This window comes from Amphiprion ocellaris, chromosome 3 (assembly GCF_022539595.1).
Source record: "Amphiprion ocellaris isolate individual 3 ecotype Okinawa chromosome 3, ASM2253959v1, whole genome shotgun sequence".
Classification (NCBI taxonomy): domain Eukaryota; kingdom Metazoa; phylum Chordata; class Actinopteri; family Pomacentridae; genus Amphiprion; species Amphiprion ocellaris.
Window position 1 is genome coordinate 2429377 of NC_072768.1, and position 15098 is coordinate 2444474.

The 15098-nt window shown below is 40.9% G+C and overlaps 1 protein-coding gene across 37 annotated transcripts in view; it reads right to left on the reverse strand.

Annotated features, from left to right (window-relative positions):
• Positions 1-15098, reverse strand: part of mical3a (microtubule associated monooxygenase, calponin and LIM domain containing 3a) — a 93280-nt gene that overhangs the window by 47657 nt on the left and 30525 nt on the right. For 36 of the 37 annotated variants that reach the window (XM_055008923.1, XM_055008879.1, XM_055008904.1 and 33 more), the window contains one exon: positions 706-1115. In XM_055008923.1, the coding sequence (XP_054864898.1) occupies positions 706-984 (279 nt within the window). In that variant the 5' untranslated portion in view covers positions 985-1115. Of the gene's footprint in view, positions 1-705; positions 1116-15098 lie in introns of those variants that run through there. The other variant, XM_055008915.1, reaches the window with a different exon arrangement.

Here is a 15098-nt window from a genome sequence, read left to right on the forward strand (position 1 = left end):
TTTATGCCAGCAACTGCATTTGAGATGTCAAAAGTGTCTGACAGCAAAAATATCCCCCACATGGTGAAAAAGAATTATAGAAGTCAACAAGTCACAGGGAGTTTGGCTGCAATGTACAGCGTTAATACAATTACACTCCGCTGAGCTCAATTTATGGGCAGTTTACTACATTTGTATCAAAACAGGTCCAGGTATAAGCTAGTTAGGTACTGTATAAAATAACAGAACAAACAAGAAGGTACAGTAAGATATCATACTACACCACTACTATAAACGAAGATAAGCTAAATTAAAATAAATTAACCAACAACTTAATTCATCCAAAGGAAATTATATTTCTCTGGTGACTGTGAGTGAACATTACTGGTAAATCAAAGGTCATTCAAACTAACATCTGACATCATCTTGTCAACAGACAGTGAACTTATCAGACTCAGCCTTTATTTTAGGGTCAGTTAAATACACTGCAACTCATAGGACATAATAAATTAAATGTTTAAGTCAAAGCATCCATTCATAAAAAAAAAAAAAAAAAAAACAACCACACTACAGTCTGATTAGCAAACATGAGCATCAAATTACATGATTCCTCAATACTAAGGATCAAATTGTTCAGTCTGTTGGCTGTCAGGGAAGTGGAACCAGCGTCAAGTCACCTGATGCAGCTTTAAATGAATCATCAGGTTTCTACTAATGCAGACTCACCTTTGAGTTGGCACAGGCACGGCCCTTCTTATACTCCTTATGGCTGGCTCTCTTGTCTAGCTTGGCCCAGAGCGCCTTGGCCTTCCAGTAGTTGAGTTTGGACTTGAGCTTGTGATAGAAGACCCTGTACTCATTGGGCTTGACTTCCAGGTGGTCACACAGCTCCTGGAAGGCCTTAAGTGTGCCCTTGCATGTGGTCGCCTGGACGAAGTTGTCGAACAGGATGTGGGACAGGTTCACCCCATCTCCTCCAGCTGCACCGGCACCTCCATCCCCCATGGTCCAGGCTCACGTAGGGCTGTGAGGGCCCTTCACCCTGCCCCAGGCAGGGGTCTCTGGGTCCAGCTCCAACCCTGGAACACCCTCACTCTGGCAGAGGGCTTTAACTCCCAGCCTCAGGCATCTTCATTCTATCACAGAGAGGGAACAAAGGTAAACAGAGGGAATCACATGAGATAATTCTGCACTGTATAAAGCATCATCACATGTAGCAATCAAGCTCAAAGACTCTTCCAAGATTACAGCTCGTGAATGTTTGAATGATATCAACATTGTGATCCAACAGAAAGAGAAACTGTAATTAAAAACTATGTCAACTTCATTACAGTGGAAGGAAACAAGCTAAGGATACATATGACTTCTTTCTTCTTTTGGTGCCCTCTTATCGAAATGGGCTTGAAACCGCTTTAACTAAACAACTAAATCTATGATGGATGGTCAGCAAGGCATGAAAGCAGCAACTGAGGATAAAGAAAAGGCAATTTAGGGTGTCGCTGTCATTCCTCTGCAGTGACATGACCTCAAACAACCTCCTATCTGTCTAGGAATGAAGCTGCTGGACACAGGAAGACCACTGAACCCACAGCGAGCCAAACAGGAAACACACAGGGCACAAGTGTATAGACAGAATCCTTCCAGACAGACTCCAGACACATCCCGAAACACTGGAAAACAGCACACAATCCTGCTTATTCAAGAAACCCATCTGGCACTAGTAGGAGTCTTTGAACAAGCCAGACTTTACTTGAAATTTTACAGACTATACATGGATGTTTCACTGTTGTTTTTACATGCTATGAAATGCAGCCGTAAACCCTTGTGTTTTATGTTTTGTAACCCCCAGGGCGAATGTCCTGTAGCTTCTGTTCTAACTGGAATGTCTTGATGGGTCCACCGTCTAACTCCGACTGTACTTGACGTCAGCTTTACCCAACATCAGCACAAGTATAAAAGAGAGATAATGGAGAAGAAGAGGATGAAAGAAATCACACAAAGCGTTTGAACAAAAGTGGTGATGATGACTGCACACAGAGACACACAAAAGGGTAAATTGTTCTGGTCTGTTTGCTGCTTCATACATTTTTCAGCCAAGCAGGGTCTCTGCTTTGCATTAGATCTCTGGGGCGATCATGCAGAAACTTGTCTTGCTTGTTTGACATTTACATTGGTGCAGCAAATAGGATCCTTTATGGAAGCAAATATTATTACATTTAAAAAAAGATTAAGAAATAGTGTCCATTAGAAAAAATAGTGTTGATTAGGAAAAGAAAGAAAATGTAAATAAATAGTTTGACATTTTCGAAGAAACACTGGTACAATCTCATGTCTGTAAGGTAAATGTCAGCATACAATCAGACGGCTGTCAGCTTAGAAGCAGCATAGAACAGTGTTGTAATGAAACAAAGCTTTGGAGCTCTCTAACACATTTCTGTACCGACTACAAGATATATTGTGTAATATTTTGTTAGATGTAGTTAGCTTGCTTCACGCCATGCTGACTATCAGCTGGATATAAACTTAAACTCCCTCTCCAGGCAATAATAAACCCATAAAAATGAATCACTGTGTATCAAAACAACATTTTTTAATGCCTTTCGTACTTTAAAATGCCTTAGATGCAACTCTACCCTGTAGTCTCCTTTAGAACATGCAGATCTGTGAAGTTACCGTCTCTTTTTCCACACACCCCTTTACAGCTCGATCACACCAGCTCACCTACAACTCTGCTCATACACTGTGAACCAACTATACACTACACAGTTTGCAATACTGGAATAATTAAATGTTTGAACAGGAAACGAGTTCTGAAGAATAATAATGATATGGAAAGAGCCACACTGCAAATTGATGTGATTGGTTCTTTGCCTATCAATACTGCTGCAACCTACAAATTAAAAATGAAATTTACAAAATAAATGTATTTAAATAAATATTCTTTCAAATAAACCCAAAACAACATCCATTTTCGAATACTAAACCTTTGTGTAGTTGCATTCATATTAGCAGCTTCCAGCTTCACACTATTATGCAGCACAAATATTATGTTGAATAAAAGAAAATACATATCATGTTTCATTAAAGCCTAAAACCTGTGTTCCTGACAACAGAGTACGGTTGCAGATCTGCTGCTTTAAAATTACGTATTGTGCTTACTTTCGCTCTGTCCAGTGTGAATTGTTAGCAAGAGGCTACTTAAATGCCACAGGGAGCCCGGTTTGCACGGTATTCTTTTTTTTTTTGTACCACTACATACTTGCTCACAGCTGAACAATACCAGCTTATAGCTTTTGTCAGATTCAAATGTCTCTGTCTATTGTTATTGTAGGTAACTGAGAAACCATAGTGTTTCCAAACTGAAGAATTTAATTATTTGGTCTAGTTGATCTGCATTTACCAGAACTATGAGGGGATGCATGCGGAGTGGTTGCATACATTTGGCACGCACATAAAGACTTTTTTGCACAAATACGTACAACTTTACCTCTTAGCCACTGTGTTGACTGCTTATTTTGCTCAATATATATTCTCCAACATATAAAAAAAAAAAAACCATATGGAGATGTTAACCGAAATCTGACTTTCATTGGAGGAGATCTTTAATATCCATCATGCAGAAATCAGTTACAAAGAGGGAAACATTTTCATGTTTAGGATCTAACTGTTTGTGTAGATCTGAAGGCACGACTCATTTACTAAAATCCTGAGGAACACACATAAATCCAATATTTACACCAGCCCATTGCTCTATGAAAGCTTGAGCTTTGTACTCCAGTGTCCAGGATGTCGAGCTACTTCATGAAAACCAACGCAGTCCCAGTCCCAGTGGCAACACATGATGAAAGGAAGGCAGGTACAGAGGTCAGCTGGCCTCCTTTTCACACCCTGCCAACTCCACATTGCAGTGAAAACAGCCGGTTCTGAGTCTGGCTCTGCCTCGGTGTGTCAGGATCAGGGCTGAAGGCAGCAGTGCCAGCTCAGACAGAAAAGAACCCTTCACCAAACCAGCCATTTAGAAACCCAGACACATTATTTCTTCTATGGGTGAACAAGCAGGACTCGACTTCAACGTTACAAATTGTTTCTTTAAAAAAAAAAAACAAACAAACAAAAAAAAAACTGTTGGTGCTGTGTGCAGCTGCAGAAGTTAGGTAAAAGTCTGTGATTTGGTATGTGCATACACATCCTCGCTTAGTGACAGATGGCAAAATACTGGCGAGCACCAGTCTCTCTGTATGACAGCAGAGATTAAACAACATCAACTCTGACCAAACACAAAAAATCAAATGCTCTGATTGATTGAGCGTCAAAGGAAAAGGCCGACATTCAGTACGAATGGCTTGATCAATGGTCCATAATTTTCTGATCAATAATAGTGACTGTATGATTAGAAACAGGCAAGGCAAATAGAAAAATGTTTACCTCTGCAAGCACTTAAGGTGTAGCTGCAGACTGGGCTGCATCCAAGCTTGGATTTCTTTAGTGTCTAGCAGGTGATGGGGGTCTTCCATAGTACAAGAGATAAAGAAAAATTTCAAGGTTCTTTCTAAACCAAAACTGAGCCGGTATGTTAGTCACAGTTCTCAATCATGTGGTATGTGCAACCATAAGAACGCACCAGGTTTGTCAAAATCTAGGAATAAATTGTTTGGCCCCTCAAAAGTACTTAAACATCATCATAAATCTATCAACCACTTCATGCTAAACCAGTATCTGGCTGCTGCTAGTTTCCCACCATGGTGTGCCAGCTGGTGGAAATGGGTTGGAGCGTTAAAGAATTAGTTTTGGAATAAAAAATGTCAATTAAAATGTAGAAACATGTTCTAAAAGCTGAAAAAAATGCAACTTTTAGCAACTGTCACTGTCTCCCGCAATTTCATTGCAACAAATGCGATTAAAACATCTCAACTTTTTAGAAAAGCTGCTGTGAATTCAAGCATTTTAGGCCGCAACAATCTCGAAATAAGCCGGCGAAATCCTGGAGGGACTGATTGATACTTGGATAAAAGAAAAATCATGGTTTTCCAAATCATTATTCAAATTTCAAAATTCCAACCAAGCTATTTCCAGTGGATTGAAAGCTTTGGCTCCTTCTCCAGATCCAGATTCTGCTGACATCTGGATGAGCTGGAGGATGTCACATATTCACAGAATTACACACATGCATGCCAACCATCGCACACACAACACTCCCGCCATATGTACACACACATACACAGCATGCCTTTGCTCTTTACTGCTCGTATTACATCATACACTAATCTAAAAATAGACGGGGAGATTAGGCCACTAGGCTACAAGTTTGACAGCATTGCTTTTGTGTAAACACGGTCGTTTTTAGACGCGATAAACAACAGGCTTTAAAATATCATGTTCCCAACTTACGAGAACATCGTAAAAGAACGTAAAGCTAAATCACTGTTGTTGTTTTGCTTATTTTTTTCCTCTAATTGGTTACAGTGCAAAAACATCTGGGATTCTATATTTGTATTTGTTAAGTTTGCCTGTCTCTAATTTCATTTTCATTCCAGGATCAAAGTCACACACTTTAAAAAAAACATATAAATAAAAAGCAAGAGAGAATAGACAATAATATGTCAGCGAAAACATGTAATTTTCAATATGAAAGAAGAGATCAGGTCAGTGAAAAACAAGCCAGAGGCTTTGAGGTGGACGAGTTGAGTAAATCTTTACCCGCCGTGGAGGCAGTGAATAACTCTGACAGAGAGCAGGATGGAGTGCAGAACGCAGTATAATCCCTGATCGGGTCAACGGATGTACAAACAGAACATTTAGTAACTTGCATCAGACCGACTTTACCATTCTAAAAACCTAAATAAAAACAGCTGGATTTGACCGTTTTATGACTCTGCTCATCTTTTATTCCTGATTGCCTTAAGATGATTTCCTCTTTAATCTTGATAGTTAATCATTACATTATCATCCCACTTGATAGTTGCTGAAAATGGTTAGATAAGACCGGCACCATAATACTAATTACAGAGCGATGCCACAGCAGGTGTGGTCCATTCATGACATGCCTGGAGGCTGTAAAAAAGATCACACTGGCAACAAAAGAAGGATAGTCATCTCATAGTTATCTATAATTTGTTAGTCATTATGTGTGCAGCGTTTAATAAGAGTTGGCCAAGTTTGTGGTCTGGCTGATTATCAGAACAGATATTTGGTCGTTATCCAATTAACGGTATTATTTACTGCTATTTTGTTTCATTATTATTGTTACTGTATATTTTTAATGCTAGATAAAATTAAACTTTTTGAAACTGCTTTGGCTCTGATGTAGCCGTCTCACCGTATTTGTACTTTTGTGTGTTGTAGTTTGTGTTATTCTTAATTTTGACACCAAGATATTAATTTTGACTGCATCAGTCCTGAAAAAATATTTGGCCTCAAACGCTTAAACCAGCAGTTATGAAGTGATCACAACCATCTGCAAGAAAATAAAAAACAGATGACAAAGCTATGCAGGCGTAGTTTTCTAGCTTGAAAACATTTATTTCCTTTCTTGTTGAGAGTTAGGGTTAGGGTTACCTGAACAGTTGCTAAGAGACAGTTTGCATAGATGAGCATAAAGAGCATAAACAAGGAAACAGATGCATGAAAAACCTCAAACTGTCACGTTAACACTGTAGCTTTTGTGTTTGTATAACAAATGAATCAATAAATAAAAGTTCACTACAATTATACCATTTATCAGGGCAAGAAACTGCAATTCATTTGTGACATCCTTTTCCAACAGAATTATATGATATCAACAATTCTTTATTCTAAATGTCTCGTTTCAAAATGTGACAAAAATAAAGCGTTTGAACTAATCACATCCTGTAAAATAAAATCATAAATTAAAATGCTGTCCTCCTCTCCATAACAGTAAAGCCATTGGTGATGCAGGCCTGACCAACAATCACATGACCAAAATTTAGGGACCTTTTAACTGAACAAGGCTGAACTGCAGGCTATGTTTACACAGAGCAGATAGGGCACACATATGGAGTACAATTTACAAATTACAATTTTTTTTCTATCATTAGTAATACATGTGGAAATAAACGTTGTGCATGTTAATTCCAGGTTATTGCATTAAGCAAAATGCACAAATGAGGCGCAAAAAACTACCAAAAACTGTGAATTAGTAAACTGAGCACAGATGTTTTTAACCTTTGGGTAAATCCAAGCTAGCAGTTTCTTCCACTTTTAGTCTTTATGCTAAGCTAATCTAAGTCTACTATACTCTGGCTGTAGCTTCCTATTTAATGTATATACATGAGAGTGCTATCAATCTCTCCAATCAAACTAACAAAATGTTGCACTTTTCCTTAACATGCAGCGATCAGCCACAACATTTTGACCACTGACAGGTGAAGTGAAGAACATCGGTCATCTCGTAATAATGCAACGTTCTGCTGGGAAACCTTGAGTCCTCACATTCATGTGGCTGTTTGACATTTAACACCCACCTAAACACTGCAAGTCCACCAACCCCCCAACAGCAGTCCCTGACGCCAGTTGCCACCCTCAACAGGTCAATGCACCCCGACATGCTGCAAAAACTGCTCAGGAGTGGCCTGGGTTCCACACTCCCCAGATCCAGATCTTATTGAGCATCTGTGGGAGGGTTCAGGATAAGCCTGATCTAGGTAGGTCCCACCCTGCAACCCACAGGACTCACAGAATCCACGGCCACCATCCCGGTGCCACAGAACATCCCCAGAGGTCCTGACTCCATGAACTACTGGGTCAGATGAGTTTTAGCAGCATAAAGGAGACCAACACATCCATCCATCCATCCATTATCTATACACCGCTTAATCCTCACTAGGGTCATGGGGGGGCTGGAGCCTATCCCAGCTGACTCAGGTGAAGGCAGGGGACACCCTAGACAGGTCACCAGTCTGTCACAGGGCTACATATATAGACAAACAATCACTCTCACATTCACACCTACGGGCAATTTAGAATGATCAGTTAACCTCAGCATATTTTTGGACTGTGGGAGGAAGCCGGAGTACTCGGAGAGAACCCACGCATGCACAGGGAGAACATGCAAACTCCATGCAGAAAGATCCCGGGAAAGCCGGGACGTGAACCAGGGATCTTCTCGCTGCAAGGCGAAAGTGCTAACCACTACACCACTGTGCAGCCCGAGACCAACACAATAATATTAAAATCTACCAGAACAACAAATTACAAGTACAAAAGTTTGATCAATTACACCTTAAAAACACAGTAGCTTAGAATCTATCCATGTATATTCTGGTAATTGGCCTATCGTTTAAGTATAAGTGAAATGCAAAAAGCCTTTCTGTTTTTATATATCGCTGTAAATTTAAATGTCAGTGTCGCTATAAAGACTACAGCTGCTGTCTGACAGAATCACATTAGTGTCAACATACTTCAGTGTGTCCACATACAGCCACATGTTCATTATTCCGTAATCACACCAGATTAAACCATCTTTCTCTTCATCATCTGATTAGAGCATCACATACTATACAAATGTCTGTCTACAGCCCTTCAAACCTTTATATAGATTGTTGCTCCAAACATTAACACGGACTGTCAACAGGATGGTAAAACACACAGAGCTTAAGTCAACAGAGCGGACGGCTGCAGCCAGCGTAGCGTAAATGTGGCATGTGAGTGACCTTGAGGTCTGCAAAGATGGCAGATATTTACTGTTTTCAAATTGTCCGTCTTGATGTGGGTCACCTAATTTTGAAACAAACACAGTAAAGCTAAAATCCCTCCTCGTAGTGACATTATGATGCCTCCAAGTACGATTTCCTGATCAAAGGATCTGTGCCTCTGTGCATAACAATAAGGCACTATGATGATGCAGGAAAAGAGGTCCATTCATAAAACTGGGCCCTTTTAACACATACTTAAAAAGCAGCAGACTGTAATTTCTTCAAGTGTGTTCTTTTATTCATATTTCAAAAGCACTAAACCTTTGCCAGGGACGCTCACCGTCTCTGCTTGCTAGCTGCAAACAAATATGTAGGAAAGTGCAGCCTCAGGTCAAATTCCACACAACTAAGTCTGATAGAACAGGAGCCGTGTGATTCTATCATGTTATGTGCCATGAAAAAAACAGGAGAAGAAAAGTAGCTAAAGTATAATTACATTTAATTGTCTTTCTGAGCATTATGACTGAACACCAACAAAATGATATATTATCAGACTTCAACAGAATGAAAAGCTGCATCACTTGCTTTGATATTTGTTCCTGTGTAAATATGCTCATTGTGAACCTTTGCATGACATGATTCTCCATACTGAAGCTCTATTCATATATCCAGGTTCAGCCTACAGCAGCGGACACAGTTGAGTCTATTCATGTAGCAGACAAAGCCTCAGAGCGCACAAAGAGCACAAACATTTGTTGACTAAAATTGAACTTGCCTCTGGCAGAGACCATCTCCAAACCATCTGGCTTTTGAATCACTTCTGCTTCTGACAGTTGAGCTGCACAGCACAGTTGAGCACTTCATTTGAGCCCCAACAACTGATGCAGATTTTCACCAACTCCAGTAACAGATCAGCTCAGAAGCTCATAACCGTACGAACCCAGTGCTGTGTTCTCTTAAACACTAAACAGACTGACATATTAATAGTCCACACGCTGGAAAAACATCATGTTTCTCGGTCAAACTTATCACTTCTGTGGTGTCTTGGGATTCAGTGAACCGCGACTTGAAGCAGAACATGTGCATCCTGTGTGTCGTCACGGATACCATGTGTCACGTCTCTTTTTCCTGTCTGACCACTGAGCTACCTGCAAATGATGCTGGATCTCTCTAATGGATTCCTTTTATTGCTTTATGTATGCTTTTAATATTTGATGTCCTGTTCATCTCACTTCTTTCCATGTCAACAACAAAAGACCATCGATGGATATTAAGTACTTTACAGTTTTGCACACAGAATTAGTACAAACAGTTTTAATACCTACATGATAAAGAGGGAAGCAGCAGAACTGGAGCAGCTGAAGTAGAACAGCTAAGAAGCCAACAGCGCCCACCTCCACTCGACCTTCAGAAATGATCTAATCTAAAAGGTTAAAGTGATTGCAGGACTGAAGTACTCCAGGATTAATATTTTTCCTGGCCTGTTCTGTTACGTTGCCAAGACAATCCTCAATTCTGCCCAAAACAATCGAACTGAATTTGATCCGCATTAAATTTCTGAATCTTACTCAACTACATCAAACTCCCTCCGACCATGACAAGGAGTTTGAAATGGATTGGTTCTGATAAGCCAATAAAAACAATTAAGTGTCTCTCTCTGGCGTGACTCAGTGCATATTTACACATGAAGAGGGTCTTTTGTATGAAACTCATATTATTTACGGCTTCACTAAAGCCTGGGCACAGGCTCAGACTCCCTTTGGGTGTCAAACATGGTCCATTAGAGATTCCTGCCAGCCCTCGCCACAGCTATTTGATTTAGAAACCCTCTTACATCCCAACTCAAATGCCACTTCTCCCACCTTCGTGCCTTTCACAACAGAGCAGAGCAGCCACTGCAGTAATGCTGCCATGAATACAATGAACCACAAGAGGGGCGGTGAAAGAAAAATGCAAAAACACTGTTGAAGCACAGCCTCCGTGTTATCAATAGTGCCACTCATAAAAATCTACACTGGTTTTTTCCACATTTGATTATCTCTGCTGTTCATTTGTATATTTTACACCTGAGCGTACAGCGAGATGGAGGCATGTTTGTGGTTACTGGGATCCATCCTTCATAGAGAACTAGGAAGTGTAATCTGAGAGCAGTCGGCAATACACAGTCAACACAGACGAGTCTCTGAGGATTAGTCATGACCGACGTGGAATGGAGGCATGTGGGACAGAAGGTGAGAGCCAAGAAGGCAAGGAGGAGAGGATTTCTCATGCAGGCAACTGATTTTTATATATAGAGAAAATGGAGGAGAAATCAGATGGAAAGTGTAAATCTAAATAATCACCAGCTGGATGGGATTTAGTCCTACGTTACAACAAGCATTCCAACAGTATCTTAAACGTCCATCTGAGCGATTCCATTTTTTTTTTTTATGACCAAACCAAACATCTCTCTGAGTGTTAATCCATGAAAAATGATGGACAGGAATAAAAACAGCTGTGGCGTGACATGAAAAACTAACCTTGGAGGCCTCGTAAGTCTGTCACACATTTATTACACAAAGGGTATGTTTCTTATTTTGGTAGGCCATGGGAACAAAACTACAGTCACACTCTGTTCACTGTTTCAACTTCCCCATATTAATTACAAAGCTAATGTTTAAACTTCCAAGAGGCTCAGCAAACGGCAAAAATTCCTGACTGAATGGAACAACAGAGCAGAAATAAGCAAAGAAAGAATGAGAAATCAACTCATTTTCCTGCTACTGACATTGTGTTAGATTTTTTGCCAGTGTTGACAGAGCTGAGAGGCTGAATATGTGGTTGTGATGCTATAAATAGCTGCTACAATAGTGGAGATTTCTGCTGCAACGTGGAATTCTGACATCTGTTCGAGAAGAAATAACATGATACGGGAAAGTCACAGATTTTAGCAAACTTACGTCTCTTTTGTTTGGTTTAGAAATTGAATTACAGATGTGCAGAACATGCAAACAAGGTGTCAGCTTGTGCCAAAATACAGAAAAGATCAGCATCTAAAACAGAACCAAAATACTCTCATCCAAGACATAATCAACCACATGAACCTGGCTCTTTATTGTTCAATCTGAGATCTATCCTGTCCACATTTACAAACATTCGTGTCTCATTTGAACTCATTTTATGATCATGACATCATCTGACGGGAGCAAAGTACCCAAAGGCTGCCTCGCAAAGCCTTGATGGGACAACATGCAACAGGGAGCTCCAGCCAGTACAAGCCATAATCCTGTCACATCCACACTTGCTGCCTCTAATCTCCATGCGTGGGCGCAGCTGTGAGCAGTTCAGATGGTAAACAAGTTGTGGTTGATGCTGTGGGGATTCTGAGGCGAGGGAATCAGCACAATTTCTGCCTGGCTAGTGCCTTTGTCAGGACCTGCAGACATCCTGACCTTTCTGCAAACATCAAAATGTGAATTGTGATGATGTGAAGGAGCTGCAGGGAGAGCAGGGATACAAATGACAGCTGGGCTGAGAACTTACCTTCACTGGTATGAGGTTCAGCCAGTGAGTGTATATTACTTGAATTCAGTGTTGGCTTTCACTCAGTCTGTAACAAAATCTCCTATTTGCACCGTTACATTACCGCTGCCTAACTCACTCTTTTGTTCAGCTGCTTGACTAGGTAATAACTCATAGAAAATAAATTAAATGACAAGTGTATCCTCATCTAGGGTAGGGCTAGAAGGCAAATATCTCCATCTCAAAACAAAACCTACCAAAAAACAGATAGTAGCGTGCGAATATGCAACTGTGGCCTTCATCTCAGCCTCACTCATTTCATCTCCCTCCTTCTCCCAAACAGTCCAACACACCCAGGACCAGAGGAGGGTCGGCCTTTCCTATGGGAACTGTGCAGAGCAGCAGCGGGACGGTAACTGAACACCCAAACAGAGCCATAAGGCAGGCTGTAACGGCATTAACAGAAGAAAGCTTGAAAACAGTCCTCCCAAATTACACTTTAATCCTCGTCACCTATTACAAGATGCAGGCGGCAGTGGGATCATGCTTGGCAGGTGCAGCGCAGATTAGATTTTGAAATGCTGGATGGAAACTCAACGTGCCTGGCTGTAGATAATGTGTCGATAAATACAAATAAACAAGGGGTGGAGGGATAGATTAAATGCAAAAGCTCATAAAGCCAGAGTCCAATAAACTCCAAAGAAAGCAGAAGTCACAAGTCTTAATAAATGGCTGCAAGAGAATACACAGTCGAGGCAATACACACATCAGAAAGAAAGAAAACCCATATTCCCCAAATTGTTGAGGTGCTTCTTTACACACTTAGTCAGCCACTCAAAAAAGGCAATTGCCGCTTCAATTTGGGGTTGAGAAGGTGGTTGAGACTCTCCTGCAGTGTCCCTGGAGCAAGTGTAACACAAACAAGTATAATTACGTAGGTACAGCCTCCTGGGGCAATGAGAACATTTAACAAACATATTCCCATGTTAATATTACAGTAATAAGACCAACTTCAGCTTGCTATAGGGACAAGGGAAGCGGGGAGCATATAGAAGCTAACATGTGCTTTAATGAGGATCACAGGTGGTAGCTGTAGACAGATCTACAGCCCCACCCTGATATGGGGAAAAAAACACCCCAGGAGTCCAGGAAAGACAAGGCCAGCGCAGGTCTGCAGGCTTTCTTCTAGCAAAAGAACATCCAGCAGGCTTGATTCTTTATCAGGGCTGCCAGAGAAGAATTTGTCTCTTGTCCTTTAGATAACAAGGCCCCTACAGGCTCCTCCACACACAAGCAGAGAGCCAACGTCAAATATGATGTGATCTCCAGAGAGCCGACGGTTTATTGCAGTGAAAGGGCCGGACTGGAGAGGGAAGGTTAATGGCTGTAGGCTCAGCAGCTGCTAGATTCTTCCTGAAGGCGTACAGTTGAAAAGAACGAGCTGTTTATAGGTGTAAAGAATCTATCCGGCTACAGCAGCTGCTTGGTAACACCTCTGGCGCTACTGGTCTCTCATTTCTTAGAGTACAGACACATGGGGTATGAAAGGTGACAGACCCGGTCTACAGACTTTGCAGAGTCTTCAATGGGTGAAAGTTTCACCGTTTACATTACATTACAGCTTAACTGTGACTCATGATGGTCTTTTCAGAGGACTTTTACTGTGTTGAGGGTCACATCGACGTATAGGAAGCATGAGTAGACTGATAAATGCTTCATCAATAACCACTGACTAGTATTAAAATCCAATCATAATGACAATTTAGACGATAAGGCACAAATATAAATGATTAATATGCAGTTCTAAATGTCTGGAGTGTCAGACAGTGTCTGGTTAAGCAAACTGTTGATAAGATGACTGATGCCGACAACAAACTACAGTGTAAAGGGGGTAAAAAAAATACCGCGTGCATGTGACTCAGCACTCACGAAGCATGACTGCTGGCAGTTAGTGCAAATATAACTGAGACAATTATTATAGAGTCACACGGCCAAAGGTTATATTTGACATACAAAAGGTCTTTGTCAGAATCCTCCTGTTAGTAAAGTTAAATAGCCATGTGGGTAGATGTTGCTTAAAAGAGTTCTAACAGTGATGGGTGTTACTGGAGATACACTACCCAAAATCATTCTACATTCCATTTTCAGACTGCAATATATCACAGAAAAATTATTAGATTTCTTTCCAACATGGACCGTGACAACCTGTTACTATTGACAACTTACAAAGCTAATAACTTAAAATGTTCTATATGAAGTGATAAATGTCTCACTAGAGTCAAAACTATAAAGCTAAAGTGCAATTCTATTTCACAACAGACCCCCAAACACTCCAGATTGGCAGAAATAAAGGGGCTGAGATGCAGAGAACTGCACATTAAGCAGACACAAAGCAACAATTATTCCAGCAGTGTCTCTAGCCGGCTCACGAATTTAAAATCAATAGTCCCTCATCTTGTATTTACTTTGTTTTGTTCTCCACCAATTCCCCACTAAGATATGAGGCTCTAAGTCGGTGAATGCTATTTTCCTATCCTTGCTCTGCCTGGAAACAAGCTTGATGACAACAGACACAGACTGAGACTCCCACTCTTTACTGGTATGACGACTAGACTGTACCCTGGGCTGCCGTCAGCTCTGGCTCCAGCTCCACCGGAGGAAGGACGCCATCTTCAGAGGGCTTTATGGTTCTCCCAGTCAGTAAATACCATTTAAACAACTAACCCTGGCTGTTTTTTTCCTCCATTCTGGTTTGGCTGCTGTGTTTGTGAGCGTAGATGCCACTCATTTGATAACACTGTGCATTAAAATGTTTGTTGTGCTTCATCACTGACATCCACTTCTATTGCTACACAAGGCTGTCTCTTTTGGCCAGTCGGGTCCATTAACTTTGGAGAGCGAGGCTTCTGAAGAGAGCATGTTAGTTTGGTTGTTGGGGTCAAATTTCAACCAGCTTTCTCAGGAATA